Source organism: Vanacampus margaritifer, chromosome 19 (assembly GCF_051991255.1).
Source record: "Vanacampus margaritifer isolate UIUO_Vmar chromosome 19, RoL_Vmar_1.0, whole genome shotgun sequence".
Lineage (NCBI taxonomy): Eukaryota > Metazoa > Chordata > Actinopteri > Syngnathiformes > Syngnathidae > Vanacampus > Vanacampus margaritifer.
In genome coordinates, this window is record NC_135450.1 from 17,944,459 (window position 1) to 17,957,302 (window position 12,844).

The 12,844-nt window shown below is 48.9% G+C and overlaps 1 protein-coding gene across 5 annotated transcripts in view; it reads right to left on the reverse strand.

Moving 5' to 3' along the window:
• Positions 1–433: 433 nt before the first annotated feature.
• The window catches only part of col12a1b (collagen, type XII, alpha 1b), a 70,001-nt gene continuing 57,590 nt past the window's right edge, over positions 434–12,844 (reverse strand). For all 5 annotated transcript variants that reach the window (XM_077553574.1, XM_077553570.1, XM_077553571.1 and 2 more), the window contains 17 exons: positions 12,584–12,722; positions 10,965–11,107; positions 10,534–10,643; positions 8,738–8,896; positions 7,970–8,047; positions 7,216–7,302; positions 6,171–6,224; positions 5,881–5,976; positions 4,779–4,832; positions 4,182–4,235; positions 4,053–4,106; positions 3,910–3,981; positions 3,797–3,832; positions 3,660–3,726; positions 3,323–3,577; positions 2,967–3,137; positions 434–891 (listed from right to left, as the gene is read on the reverse strand). In XM_077553574.1, coding sequence (XP_077409700.1) covers positions 779–891; positions 2,967–3,137; positions 3,323–3,577; positions 3,660–3,726; positions 3,797–3,832; positions 3,910–3,981; positions 4,053–4,106; positions 4,182–4,235; positions 4,779–4,832; positions 5,881–5,976; positions 6,171–6,224; positions 7,216–7,302; positions 7,970–8,047; positions 8,738–8,896; positions 10,534–10,643; positions 10,965–11,107; positions 12,584–12,722 — 1,742 coding nt within the window. In that variant the 3' untranslated portion in view covers positions 434–778. The remainder of the gene's footprint in view (positions 892–2,966; positions 3,138–3,322; positions 3,578–3,659; positions 3,727–3,796; positions 3,833–3,909; positions 3,982–4,052; positions 4,107–4,181; positions 4,236–4,778; positions 4,833–5,880; positions 5,977–6,170; positions 6,225–7,215; positions 7,303–7,969; positions 8,048–8,737; positions 8,897–10,533; positions 10,644–10,964; positions 11,108–12,583; positions 12,723–12,844) is intronic.

The window sequence follows — 12,844 nt, forward strand, 5'->3', positions numbered from 1 at the left end:
ACCGTGAATCCACCTCCTGTCTGTCCCATGTTTGTGCATGTTATACTCATAGCTGCAGGTTTGAAAGGGGGTGTGTCACATGAGTGTCACAGTGACAGATTAGCAGAGACAAGATTATAAAAAAAATTAATAATAAAAAAAAAAGTTTTTGTTCATGAACTAAAAGGTTTAAATTTAAGTTCAGTCGTATTTATACAAACCTGTCTGTGGGCGGGTCCTTCTGCCCCACTGTGACATCACACTACGGCTCATTTGCATAAACCCACCCACACAGGTTTCTTCATCTGGAAGAAACATTTTTGTTCTGCTGCTTCACGTCAGCACTTGCTTGCCGAGTCAAAGGTCAAAGACGGGCAGCTGTGCCTTGTAAACCAAAGGTCAAAGGTGACGAGCGAAACGAGTTAATCAACACACCAATTGAAAACGAGTCATGTTTGTGTTTTCAGTGGTTTTATTGAAAAAAAGCTTTTTCCTTGTGAGAAATAAATAAAAAGTTGTCTTTTGCATTGACAATCTGTAACAAAATGAACATCAAAGACATGCAAATGAGGGGCGTGGCTACATGAGCTTTACAGGAAGTAAGTGGCTAATATGGAGCGCTGATAAATAGTTGCTAGCGAAATTTAGCAAAAGAGCTCCTGCTGCTGCTGCGGCGGCGGCCGATAAAAAATGAACAAAGCAAATATGTTACAAATGTTGACACACGCACGATCAGTACGCACAAACACGCAAAAGTTGTGGAGGTGTTTTGGTCATCACAACAAACGATGGCGGGCGTCTAGGCTGCGATGTTGGCCGCTAGCGAGCGCTTCCGACGTCGCCTCTCGGCCGATTGATCCTCGTCGGGGGGCGGGGCCGCCGGCTGGCTGTCGGGCGACGACGGGAAGCGGCCTGCTCACAGAGCATTTCCTGTTGTAGTCGTTGTCATGGCAACAAGGCGTGCGACTTCCTGTTTGAGCGTTAGTAGGCGGGCGGTGCCGGAGGAGGGGGGGCGGGGCAACTGCAGCTTTTTGTCGTGTCAAAAGCGTGTTAGTCAACATTCGTTTGTTTGGCGCTTTTGCGCTGCATCGGCCTTTTCTGACGTTCACTCAACTGATGATCGTGTACGTGAACCTCCGGCGGGACCCTGAGGACCTTCAAAAGCATGCATCGTCATCATCATCATCATCATCATGATGGTCGTGTTATCCAATACAGTCGGCCCCCACGTTTTGAGGATTTGGTCTTTCAATTTGTCTTCACTGATTGTTTTCAGGTGCATCGTATTTCCCACCGCACCACCTGCCTTTCGCGCTTAACTGTTGTTTTTTTTGTTTTTTTTTATATTTGCGTTGGCCATCAGCCGATCGCCGGCTTGGCAGCAAACGGCCGCATGAGAAGAGGTCAAGCAGAGGTCAAGATAAAGAAATGCGGTGAAGCTCTCAAGATGACGGCGAGATTGCAATCGGCAGTTGTGGATGTTTGCGATCGATCAGCTGCTCGCAGGAAATATCGAGATCAAACGAGTGAAACGATTCATATCAACTTTGGAGTCGTGTCTGTTTGCATGCAACGCGTCGTCGGGGGTCGACTGTATTTTCAATGCTGACTAAAAAGGAGGTTTGTTGTTGGCATTGGCAAGCGGCAGGTTGAGGGTTGCTAGGCAACAAAGCATCAAGAGTTCATTTCCATGTTGTTAGTACGTTTGTGGCTGTCGCTGGCGTCGACGTCGTCGTCGTCGGCATGCTCCTCGCCGGCGCTTGGCGTCAAGATGCAAAGGGGCAGCAAAATGGCCGCCACCGATGTTTGTTGTTGGTTAGTTCCCGTTTGTTGTTGTTGTTGTTGTTTGTTGGTGCAGCAAAGTTTGTTAGCGCTTCCCTGGAACGTCTCGAGAGCGTTTGGGGAAGTCATGAAAGCAGCGCAGGCGGCAAAAAAAAAAAACTACGCGGAACCTGAAAGGAGCAGCACAGCACACGGCGTCAGGGAACACGCATGCACTCGCACGTGTACCAAATGACATACAATGGATACTGCTGGATAAGTTTGTCTCTGAGCCGGCCGGTAGCGTGTCGTGGAACATGTGTTGCATTTGACAATAGTTGGATGTTTGCAGCTTGACTCGAGCAGATGTTTAGCATTTGCATACACAGAAGCATGATTTGAACATGCGAAGTCGGTCATAGTATGTCTTTGGCAAGTTAGTAGCATGACGGTAGGTAGAAACATGCTATAATCAAGCTACTAGCATGCTTTAGCTACTTCTTACAAACTACCATCATGCTACTAACATGCTAAAGACATACTATGATCTTGTTACAATCATGCTTAAGCGCTAGGAGTACGCAAATGCTACCAACATGCAAAAATACAACCATTGTAACATGGCACATTTGCATACACGGATAATATTGAAGTGTGATTTTAACATGAGCGTAGTATGTTTGTAACATGTTGGTAGCATGATGGTGGTGTGTTTGTAGTTTGATTATAGTTTTTATGTTTCTAGCGTCAGAGTATGTGTTAGCAGCATGCTGGAAGGATGCGCCTATAGCATGTTTACGGCATGATTCCTTTTAGAATGATTGTAGCATTTTGGTAGCACTTCCAAACAGTATTTCAGGCAGAGTGTGACATGATCATGTTCGTAGCATGACGGTAGCATGTTAGTGGGATGTCCCTGTAACATGTTTGCAGCAGCTTTGTAGCACTTTATATAACCACAGCATCATTTGAGCATATTTGTAGGCCGAGTGCAGCATGTTGCGAGTATGACGATGATGGCTACTTTGCTACGTGTCAATCATTTTAGCATGATCGTAGCATGTTTGTAGAATGTTTGTAGCATGATCGTAGCATTTTTTATGGCACATTTTTGTCATGCAAGTGGAGGAGAAAGGTAACAAGCGAGTCCGCTTCACGTGCTACGCTAACAGGAAGTCTTTGTGGTCCTGGCCACAAACAGGAAGTGATGTCACCGGCCTACTTACCCACGTATCCTTGACCGTTGTAAGGAATTCCCGCGCATTGGGACGAGTCGCAGTAGCCGGCCGCTCCAGGGGGCCCGCGTGCGCCAGCGTAACCGGGACGACCGGGAGGACCGCGGGGTCCCGTGGAGCCCGTCGGTCCCGAAGGGCCCGTCCTGCTCTCTCCAGGTGGGCCTGGCAGGACAGCAAATGTTACAAAGATTGTTAGAAAACGTTGCGTGCCCTCTTATTTCACAAAGTACGACGCTCCACAGTCTCCCACAATTGTGTCCCATTTTGTCCAGAAGTTACTCAGGACATTTTGGAAGCTAAATCAAGCCACCATGAGAACAACAATCAAAATGGCCCCGGAAGCCTACCTGGGGGTCCTCGAGGGCCCTTCTGTCCGACTCCGGCCACGCCTCGCTCGCCCTTCTCTCCGGCCGGCCCCGCCTCCCCGGTCTGTCCCGGCAGTCCCGGGTTTCCGGGGAAACCGTTCCTTCCGGGGGCACCCAGCTCTCCGCGGCCTCCCGGCGTGCCGGGGGGTCCGGCGGGCCCCGGGGGGCCGGGGTTGGTGTTGCGGTGAATGCCGCTGGGGATCTGGTTGAGGAGGCCGTTGACGCGGTTCATCTGGGCTGCGGAGGACAAACGGCGAGGACGGACGGGGACGTCAAGTTGGAGGTTTTGGACAAGATGAAGACCAGGTTGAAGACTCACCGTTGACCAGCTGCTCGCAAACCTGCCTGGCGATGGAACGCATCATGTTCTGAGGGGCAAAGTCTCCCTGAGGAAAACAAGGGCAAAGTTCAAAGTGGTCTCGCTGATATGGCCGACGGGCGACAAGTTGTACTCACGCGCTCGCCCTTGTCTCCTTTTGGTCCCACGGATCCCTGAAAGCACGCACACACATTTGGCTTAGTCCAAAGAATGTTCGCTCACATGTGCTCTGTCAGGTGACGTCACTCACAGGAGGTCCGTTCGGACCCGTGTTTCCGGGTTTTCCTTCCAGACCGGGTGCTCCGGGAGATCCTGGGGATCCCTGCAGGCAAAATCCAATGAGAATGACCAAGGGTCTCCGGGACACGTAAGATCAACATGTTACGGACTCACCATGGGCCCGGCGGGTCCTCGGGGCCCGGTCAAGCCGTCCTTCCCTTGAGGGCCCTGAAGACGAGACGGACGGGACAGAAAGTCAGCTGCTTTTCCGTCAATTCAAACTTCTTCCTGCTCGGAACTCACCCTCACTCCGGCAGGTCCGATGGGTCCGCTGGGGCCGCGCGGTCCTGGTGAGCCCTGCGTGCGCGCACACACACGCAACAAGAAGCAGCTGTGAAATGTGTCATTATCAAAATGGTTCTAGAATCAGTCTGGGAAAAAAGGGGGATTGAAAATCCATAGACTAGTTAGCGAGCGCTTTGTTAGCATTTAGCTCCGCCTCTCAAGTGGGCTTCCGATTGTCAGCAACGTGGTCTTGACTGTCGTCAGCTGTTTATTCAGCAGGAGGAATTTTTTCTCGATCCTCCATCTTGAGTGGGCTTCCTGACGGGAATCCTTCCAGAAGTCCTCCGACGCGTTCATCCATCTCACTTTGGACTGGCGGGGGCGGCCTGCGAGTCCTCCGCCGTTCCCACGTCAACACTCGCTTGCGGCGAGGAGGAGGACCGAGGAAGAGGACGACGCCTTCCTGGCGGGATCTTGGCGACACCCGCGCAGCAGCACGGCCGGCGAGTCGTCCTTGTAACAAGCCCCGCCCGCCCGCCCGCCGCTTGCCGACGCCCCCCGCGAGTCGCAATGGAAAGACTCGGAAATGAGGACTGACCCGCCAGCGGGACTTACTTTGAGTCCGGGAAGGCCCGAGTCTCCGGACTCTCCTTTGGGTCCGGGCCGACCCTGAAGGGAAACAAAACAAAGCAATGTGACAATCGGTTCACTCGTCTTGTCATCGATGACATCACGTGATGATGCTGTAAAAACACGTTTGTAGTCCAGCGAGGCTGCAACTAACAATCGTTGTAACCAGCGATTATTTTTTCAAATGATTGATGTCATTAATCAATGAATCGGATATTTGCATCCCTTTAGTTAAAAAACATGTTGATGACTGTTTTACAAAACAAAAGCAAATGTTTGGCTTTTACACCAAAAGTAAGAAATGGGAAAATCTTTTCTCTTGATTTGGACAATTTGAAGTTAAAGAACGTCACCAAACAATTGATCCATGGCTGTCAATGAAATTGATGATGGATTAGTTGAATATCCGCTCAACATCTGTTCAAATGCCAAATGATTGAAATTGACATCAAAGTCAGTCGGGATGGGCGAGCACCGATACCGGCACCGATACCGGCACCGATACCGGCTGTGGCATCGGTGCCCTTCAGCCTTATTTGAAGAGGCCGGCCAATTGTCGCCATTTTACGAAACATGTCGGACAGAAAGTTCTGGAAGGAAAAGATCACCCCAAAAATGTCTCGCACTTTTAATGCAATTTTAATGGAAGATCAAATATTGGGATAGAAAGGTCTTTGTTGTGTTTTTGTGTGTGTGGCGGGATTTTATGTATTAAAAGTACTCGTGGTATCAAAAGTGAAGTACTGGTATCGGTCCGCAAAGAAGTGCTATCGATCATCCCTTAGAAGAAATGTAAGCAGCTTTTTTTTTTTTTCACATGCAAAAATGCTGACAACGTGGCGAGAAGAAGAAATGATTGGTCCGCTGCGGAGTCTTGGAAGAAAGAAGCCAAATGACGCTGGAGTTGTTTTGGAGTTGCTGGGAAAATGTTTGCAGCCAGCAGACACAAGTTGAAAAGGATTTATTAGCTGAAAGATTTTGTGGAACGTTGCCTGACGTCAAGGAAGCCTTCGCAACATCCCCGGCGTAATCCGCAGATTTATGTGCGTGCGTGCGTGCGTGCGTGCGCGCGTGCGCGTGTACTCACAGCCTCTCCTGGTATGGAGCGTCCGCTGGGGCCTTGTGGACCAGGCAGGCCCATGCGTCCGGGTGCTCCCAGGTCGCCCCGAGGACCGACTGGCCCCTGGGGGAGCACATCACATCACATCACATCAGACCAGACCCGAGCCGACCCGACCCGACCCGAGCCTCTCAACTCATTCAATGTCAGTCCAGTAAAATTGGATCTTTGACGTTTAGAGCCGTCAATGGCAGTGAATGAGTGACAAGGCATTGAGTGATTTAAAAAAAAATAAAAATAATGTCCACAATACTTACGGGCGATCCGATCTCTCCTCTTTCACCTCGTGGTCCTTTTTTGCCAGGGGCACCCTGAGCGGAAACAAAATTGTTAGGAATGATCACAATTTGTGGATTTTTTGTTTCGGCGGAAACCTCTTCAGTTGAGCCATAATGAGGTCACACACACACACACACACACACACACACACACACACACACACACACACACACACACACACACACAAAAACATTGCACAGCTCATGTGGCGGCTGACTTGGCCTTAAAAGTTGTTTGTTTGTGTTACCGCGGCAACCGTCTGGCCACGTTCTGCGTTTGTCTGCTTGCGCTTGATCTGCACGGCTGTCGTCCGTGGCGACAAGCAGGAAGCAGCAGCCGCAACTAGACAAATTGAACACCCCCCCCCCCCACCAGGACGTGCTTATTATGATCAGTCACGAGGAATCGTACCCAACGATTCAATCGGTGAGGCTGCGGCTCATTTCAAGAGAATTAATAAGAAGAATAGCGATCATTAAAAGCTGATTTTCCTCATCAAGCTTTCCTTCCGCGCTGCTGACTTGAATTTGTGGCAAACTCGAATTGCGGACATCAGTGGGGCTACCCTCAAGGCATCCAGCCATTTGGATTGGAATTTTCAAGAAATTCAAGAAAAGAAAAAGTCAAGTATGATTGTGGGGACGACCAAACAAAAATATTTTTCAACTTCATGAAAGAAGTGAATATTAAATGCAATTTTGGAAACGCAAGAGGAAACTCACTTCCTGGTTTTCTTCTTCTTTGAAATGACTGGTGGCTCACATCTCTATGGTGCATAGCGCCACCTACAGCGGCGGAGTCCCCTCTCAATATTCGCAAGGGAAGTCGTACATCCGCTTTGCGCATTTTCAGTCAATTTGCGTCCAAAATTGGAAACAATTGGATGGAAACATCACTATCGTCTCAAGGTTTGGAATTAGCGTGACGTCGATGCTAATAGCCCGTCTGTGGGCTTTTCTCTCTTTCCCAGGATGCACTGCTGACCTCTTCAGACAAATTGCGTGTGTGTGTGCGCGCACTCACCACCGGCCCCTGCGGTCCCGGCGGTCCCGTGGCCGAGGTGGTGCACTTGCAGGCGTTGGGGAGCGAAGGACATTTGCTCTCGTCTCTCTGATGGACAAAAGAAGAACAGCGGAGTCAGCGCACGCGTCAAGACGCACGTCGCCGTCAATCCCACACACGCCGGCGCTCGTTCCCACGGGGGGGGGGGGAAGACCGTCAAAACTGCAAACTGACATGATGGACAATGAGAATGATGATGCCCATAACATATGAACTGAAACAATACAATTATGCTTTTGTGCTATTATTGCAGTTCCCACAGTTGATAATGTTGATTTTGCTGAGAAAAAAAAAGTAGGGCTGACGAGTGAGCCTTGTGGAACACCATTAGTAATGATCGAAAAGGGTCCTCATCTTACAAACTCATTGACCGCCACTGACGGATATCGACGGCAAAGTCATCTGGACTGGGCTGGCAGCCAATGAGCAACGAGGAGGACGGACATTCCTGCTGCTCGACAACGAGGTCTCCCTAAAATGGAATTTCTGAAGCCATTTTGTGTGCACATCTCATGAGCTCTTTTTTTTTTTTTTTTTACAAACTTGGAGGCTTGAAAAGGTTTCATCTGCCCGTCACTACTCCCAAAAGTTCTGACGTTGGCAAACGGCACAAAGCAAAGAGGAGGGATTTGCGTCGCGGATGATTGACAGCAGCTGTGATGGTTCGCGCGGCCGCAGATGAGGTAAGCGTGCCGGCGTTTCCATGGTTACGCACCAGCGCGGGAAGGTCGCAGCAGCGGTCGCGGCTGGTCCAGGCCAGGCTGCAGACAATATCGAACATCTGGAGCTGGAACTGAAAGAAAGCAAAAAAAGAAAAGAAAGCACGTGTGTGACAGAAGCAAATAAAGGAGCGTGTCGACGGCTCGCACCCGAGACCTTCTGAGCACGCCGTCGCACGCAGAAAAGGGCATTTTTCACTCCTGGAAACGCCGACGTCTGTTTTATTTCATATGATTTGCATGCAGGAACAAGTCCAGCTGCAGCGAGGAAATGTTCGCAAACGGCCAGCGCCGTAAACACTCACTCCAAATGATTATTAACAATAAAGAATACATTTTATCTATGTTGAAACGTTTGCAACGAGTTCAAGTGCAAACGATCAAGCCAACTTTCCGCACTGAGATGAATTGAGACCACATCAATCCATTTCCTGCTCAATGCCAGCATTTTTTTCTCTTAAACAAGAAACATAATTGCATAAAAACAGAGATTACTGATAGCAGGTATCGGAATCGGCCCAATAGTGCACTTCTTTCAATCTGACATTGAGTAAATCCTCCTGGCCAGTAGTTGGCGCTATGCTGTGGCAGTGTGACGCATTGGCAAAATCATCAAGGTTGCAATTTTTCTGTCAATGTGTTAAATGACATTTTAGATATCAAAAGTTATCAGTACTCGGCGATGGATCGAAAAAAAAAGTCATCAAAACAAATGGCTGCCGTTTCCTCCCAAGAACACGCTGGAAATGTTTGCGCTGACTTACAGTGGCCGATTGTCGTGCGGCGCCGACGGCCTTGGCCATTTTCCCCAGAACTTGATATCCGTCTCGGGAAGTATTTCCAGCCGCTTTGATGCTCTTCTGGGCCACGTGTTGGCAGTCCACGTTGAGTTGGACGCCGGTGGAAGAGACCAGGATGTGCAGCTAGACGGGAATCACGCACACGCACAACATTCTTACTTTATGACCTTCCAGAATCGTCGGACTCGATGTTGGAGCATTGTCGTGTTTTTGGAGATTGCGGCTCAAATGTTGCAGGTGGCTCACGTATGTTTTCCAACAAGCGCAACAAAGGTTGCTTAGCATTAGCATTATTAGCACGGAGACACGCCGGACAGTCCGTTTTGTTGCCGTTGAGATTTTGTTATGTTACAAAATTGGATTGCATTCATCTTTTCCCTCTCAATTCCACACAAACACTAAACAGAGTAGACCAAATTGACAACATGAAAATGATGTACTTTATATTTGCAATTTTGTTCACTTCATTATATTGCGTGGTAGCAGACTTCCCGTAATTCCCTTTTCTTTTTTGAATGCATGGTATGCATCTTATGCTGTTAGCGGTAGCATAGGAGCTAACCTAGCCCGACTGGCTAGCCAAGTAGCAGATTAATCACTGTGAGGTCAAAATTCTTTGGTAGTGATGAGTGCAAAGTGATGAACGCTCTCAGCACACTTCCTCCATCACCTCGTTGGCTCCCGCCAAAAAGTTCCAGGTGGCGACGAGAACAAATCGGCAGCTCATCACTCGCACGCACGCACGCGCGCAACTGACGCGCTACTTCTTCGACTTTCACGCAGGAGGGGAGGGGGGAGGCACACAGGAGGGGAGGGGGGGGCACACAGGAGGGGAGGGGGGGAGGCACACAGGAGGGGAGGGGGGGGGGGGCACGCGTCATGATCTGAATCACTCCGGGCCTCTCCTGTGATTACAAATTGCTACTCGAGCGCACGCGACCGCAAGAATTCCCGAGTGGGCTACCAGAAACGAGAGCGGGAGCGAGCGAGACCCCATCCCCGCCCCCCCCACTCCCTCCCTTTCCCCTGATGTCATTGTTTGAGTGCGCTGACCCAACACTTTCCAGGCCGGGACGCCAGCAAGGCGGGCTGAGCCCACACTGTGCGGTTCTGGAATGTTTTCACTATTGTTGACAATCAAGCCATTTTTCAGTCCAAGGCTGCTTTGGGAATCATTCGCTCCTTCCCAACTCCCTAATCATATATATATATATATATATAAGCGTATTGCGGAATATGCAGTTCACCAAGAAGTCCAAACCCCAAAAAATCAGCGGTTTGCATTCTGCGTCTCATCAAAACGGAGACTCAAAGATTTTTTGAAAGGTTCTGATCCAGAGGTGGCCCCAAAAAGCTTCGCTGGGCTCACGCCAACTATGCGGGCAGTCGAAGGTCGAGGGAAGCCCTGTTAGCAGCTAGCTAGCAACGAGCTTGGGCTGGCTAGTCAGTAATCATCGTTTCCGTGGCAACGAGTAAGATACACTTGTCACAAGTATCCTTCTGGCCATGCTAATTGCTAAGCTAACCTAAGATTGACACCGCTAGCGTGTTTACACTGGATTGAAGTGCTTCGCATCTCGTCCTCCAGTCGGCAATTTTACAAAAAAAATTCGATTCGCCCGTCTGCTGCTCTTGTCGGACTCTAACGGTCTGTTGAGCGGCAAAATGTCCGGTCCAAACAAGGTCCTGGTCCAACAGTAGCCAAATCAACATCTGTCACTAAAGATGGGTCCAAAAACGCGGAGATAAGCCGCGCTCACCTTGTGGAAACTTCCGTGGAAAAGTTGCTTGACTTGAGGCTCGTCGAAGGTTACCCGCTGGATCTCGCCGCGCTCGTCCTTGTTGTAGAAGGAAACCGTCTGCTTGGAGGCTGAAACGCGTCAACATCGTCAACATCGTCAACGTCGTCAACGTCGACAACGTCGTCAACGTCGATAACGTCGTCAACGTCGACAACGTCGTCAACGTCGTCAACGTCGACAACGTCGTCAACGTCGACAACATCGACAACATCGACAACATCGTCAACATCGTCAACATCGACAACATCGTCAACATCGTCAACATCGTCAACATCGACAACATCGACAACATCGACAACATCGACAACATCGACAACATCGACAACATCGTCAACATCGTCAATGCTTTCCATATTTTTTAGCAGAAGGCGCAAACGACAGCAACTCACGGTCAACGGTGACGCCGGTCTCGGGTTTGTGGTCGGCGGTGGACACCTGCCACACGTCGAAGGCGTCGGTGGGCGTGTCCGGCAGGAGGCGGAGCATGAGGATGACGGTGTAGACAGGCGGGAGACCCTCGGGGTGCACCTCGCTGGCCACACAACACAAGTGGACGGAAGTCAAGCCGAGCCAAGAATTTGGTTTTCTTTATAGACGACAATGCAAAAATAAATCCTTTCTCTGGGCAAAAAATGTCCATTTAGGTTAGTTAACAAAAACTAGCGAGGTCGCTGAAAGAGAAAATGAAAACGCATATTCATCAACGAAATGAGATAAAAACAAAAATGCTTTTAAAAAAAAAAAAACTAATAAAAACAAAACTAAAACAACACATTTTCAGACAGACTTGCATTAAAACGAACGGACTGAATCTAAAACAAACCTCCCCCAAGGCACCGCAAACAATCACATCCATTGTTGAGGTGCGGGCATTCATGCAGGCCCGTATGAATGTTGCCACGTGCATTTCTATTGGAAATGAAGAAATGGATTGAAAAGAAAGCGTGTTGGGAAACAAATTGAAGTGCGAGAAGCTGACGGCGGGACGCGTCTTTGCGCAATAAACAATGACGAGCGGCCATTTCCTGCGTTCAGCTCTTTTCTTATTGCCAGGCAACAAAAACAACACAGAACTGTCAAACATCTGCTCATTTGCATAATATGTATGCAATAAAAATGACGCATTTCATCAGATGTGAAATGTTTGAAATATTTGTTGATATGCTTCTGTAAGCACAATAGTTGGATTGCGAACAAATTACGCACATCAGCAGATGTTTGATCAACCGAACGGAACCGAATTTTGTCTGGGCCAGCCCACAAATTGAGGGGGGGGAAAAATGACATTAACTCATTGACTGGCAGCCATTTTGACTGAAGCAACCCCCTTCGCTCCCGGCTGTTTTTTGACGGATTTTGCAAGGCTCACAAAATACTGTGTTCTATTGCTATAAAAAAAAACGGACGCTAGCAAAAGAAAGATTCGAGTCTCTTCTTTCATCAGAAAAAAAAAGTATATTTCTAGGTTTCAGTTTTGCAGCAATTAGCATTAGCATATAGCTAAGTTTCATCATTCTTCACCAATCTTGTTTGCAACACGGTTGATCTTTTATACTCTGCTGCCACCTGCTGGCCGTTAAAGTTTAAGTACCACTGATCGTCACAGCCACCAAAGTGGAGCGAAATGAGTAAAAACAAAAAATCAAAATACACATAAACATTCATTGTATGTTGTCCATGAAAAAATTTATTTTATTATGAATTAGCCTGGCCAGAACCATCCAAAAGCCCAAAACGGGTCACAAAACCCCCCCACGGCTTTTAAACAAAAAACAATAATAAATACAAAACTTGCACCCAAAAAAGTGCAATTACGTGAATGGCAAACGGCGAGATGATGATGTCATCACCCAGGGTGTCATGACAGACGCGAGGGGCCCTATTTTCATTTAGAAGTGGCGTGCCATTGTGGGAGGGAACGCAGCCGACTCCCGGCCAATCAAAGCGGCCCCCCCCCCCCAATTCTCTTTCAATTCCGTGCGGACAAAGAGAATGAAACGGGACTCACGTGCTGGGCATTGTGAGGAAGGCGTCGGCGTGCAGGCGGTAGGCCGGGAAGCTGTTGAAGGAGCCCGGCTCCATGGACACGCCCCTCACTTGAGCGTACGTCTTCTCCGTCAGGTTGAAGGCTTCCAGCATCCTGAAGCCTGGCCACCGGAAACAACAGCAGGCAACAAGCTCCTTCTAAATGTCTTAAGCGCTTTTGTTTTTGTAAATACTTTGAATGATTTGAAGCCCGTCGAGTAATCTTATGCATGAAATTGCCGCT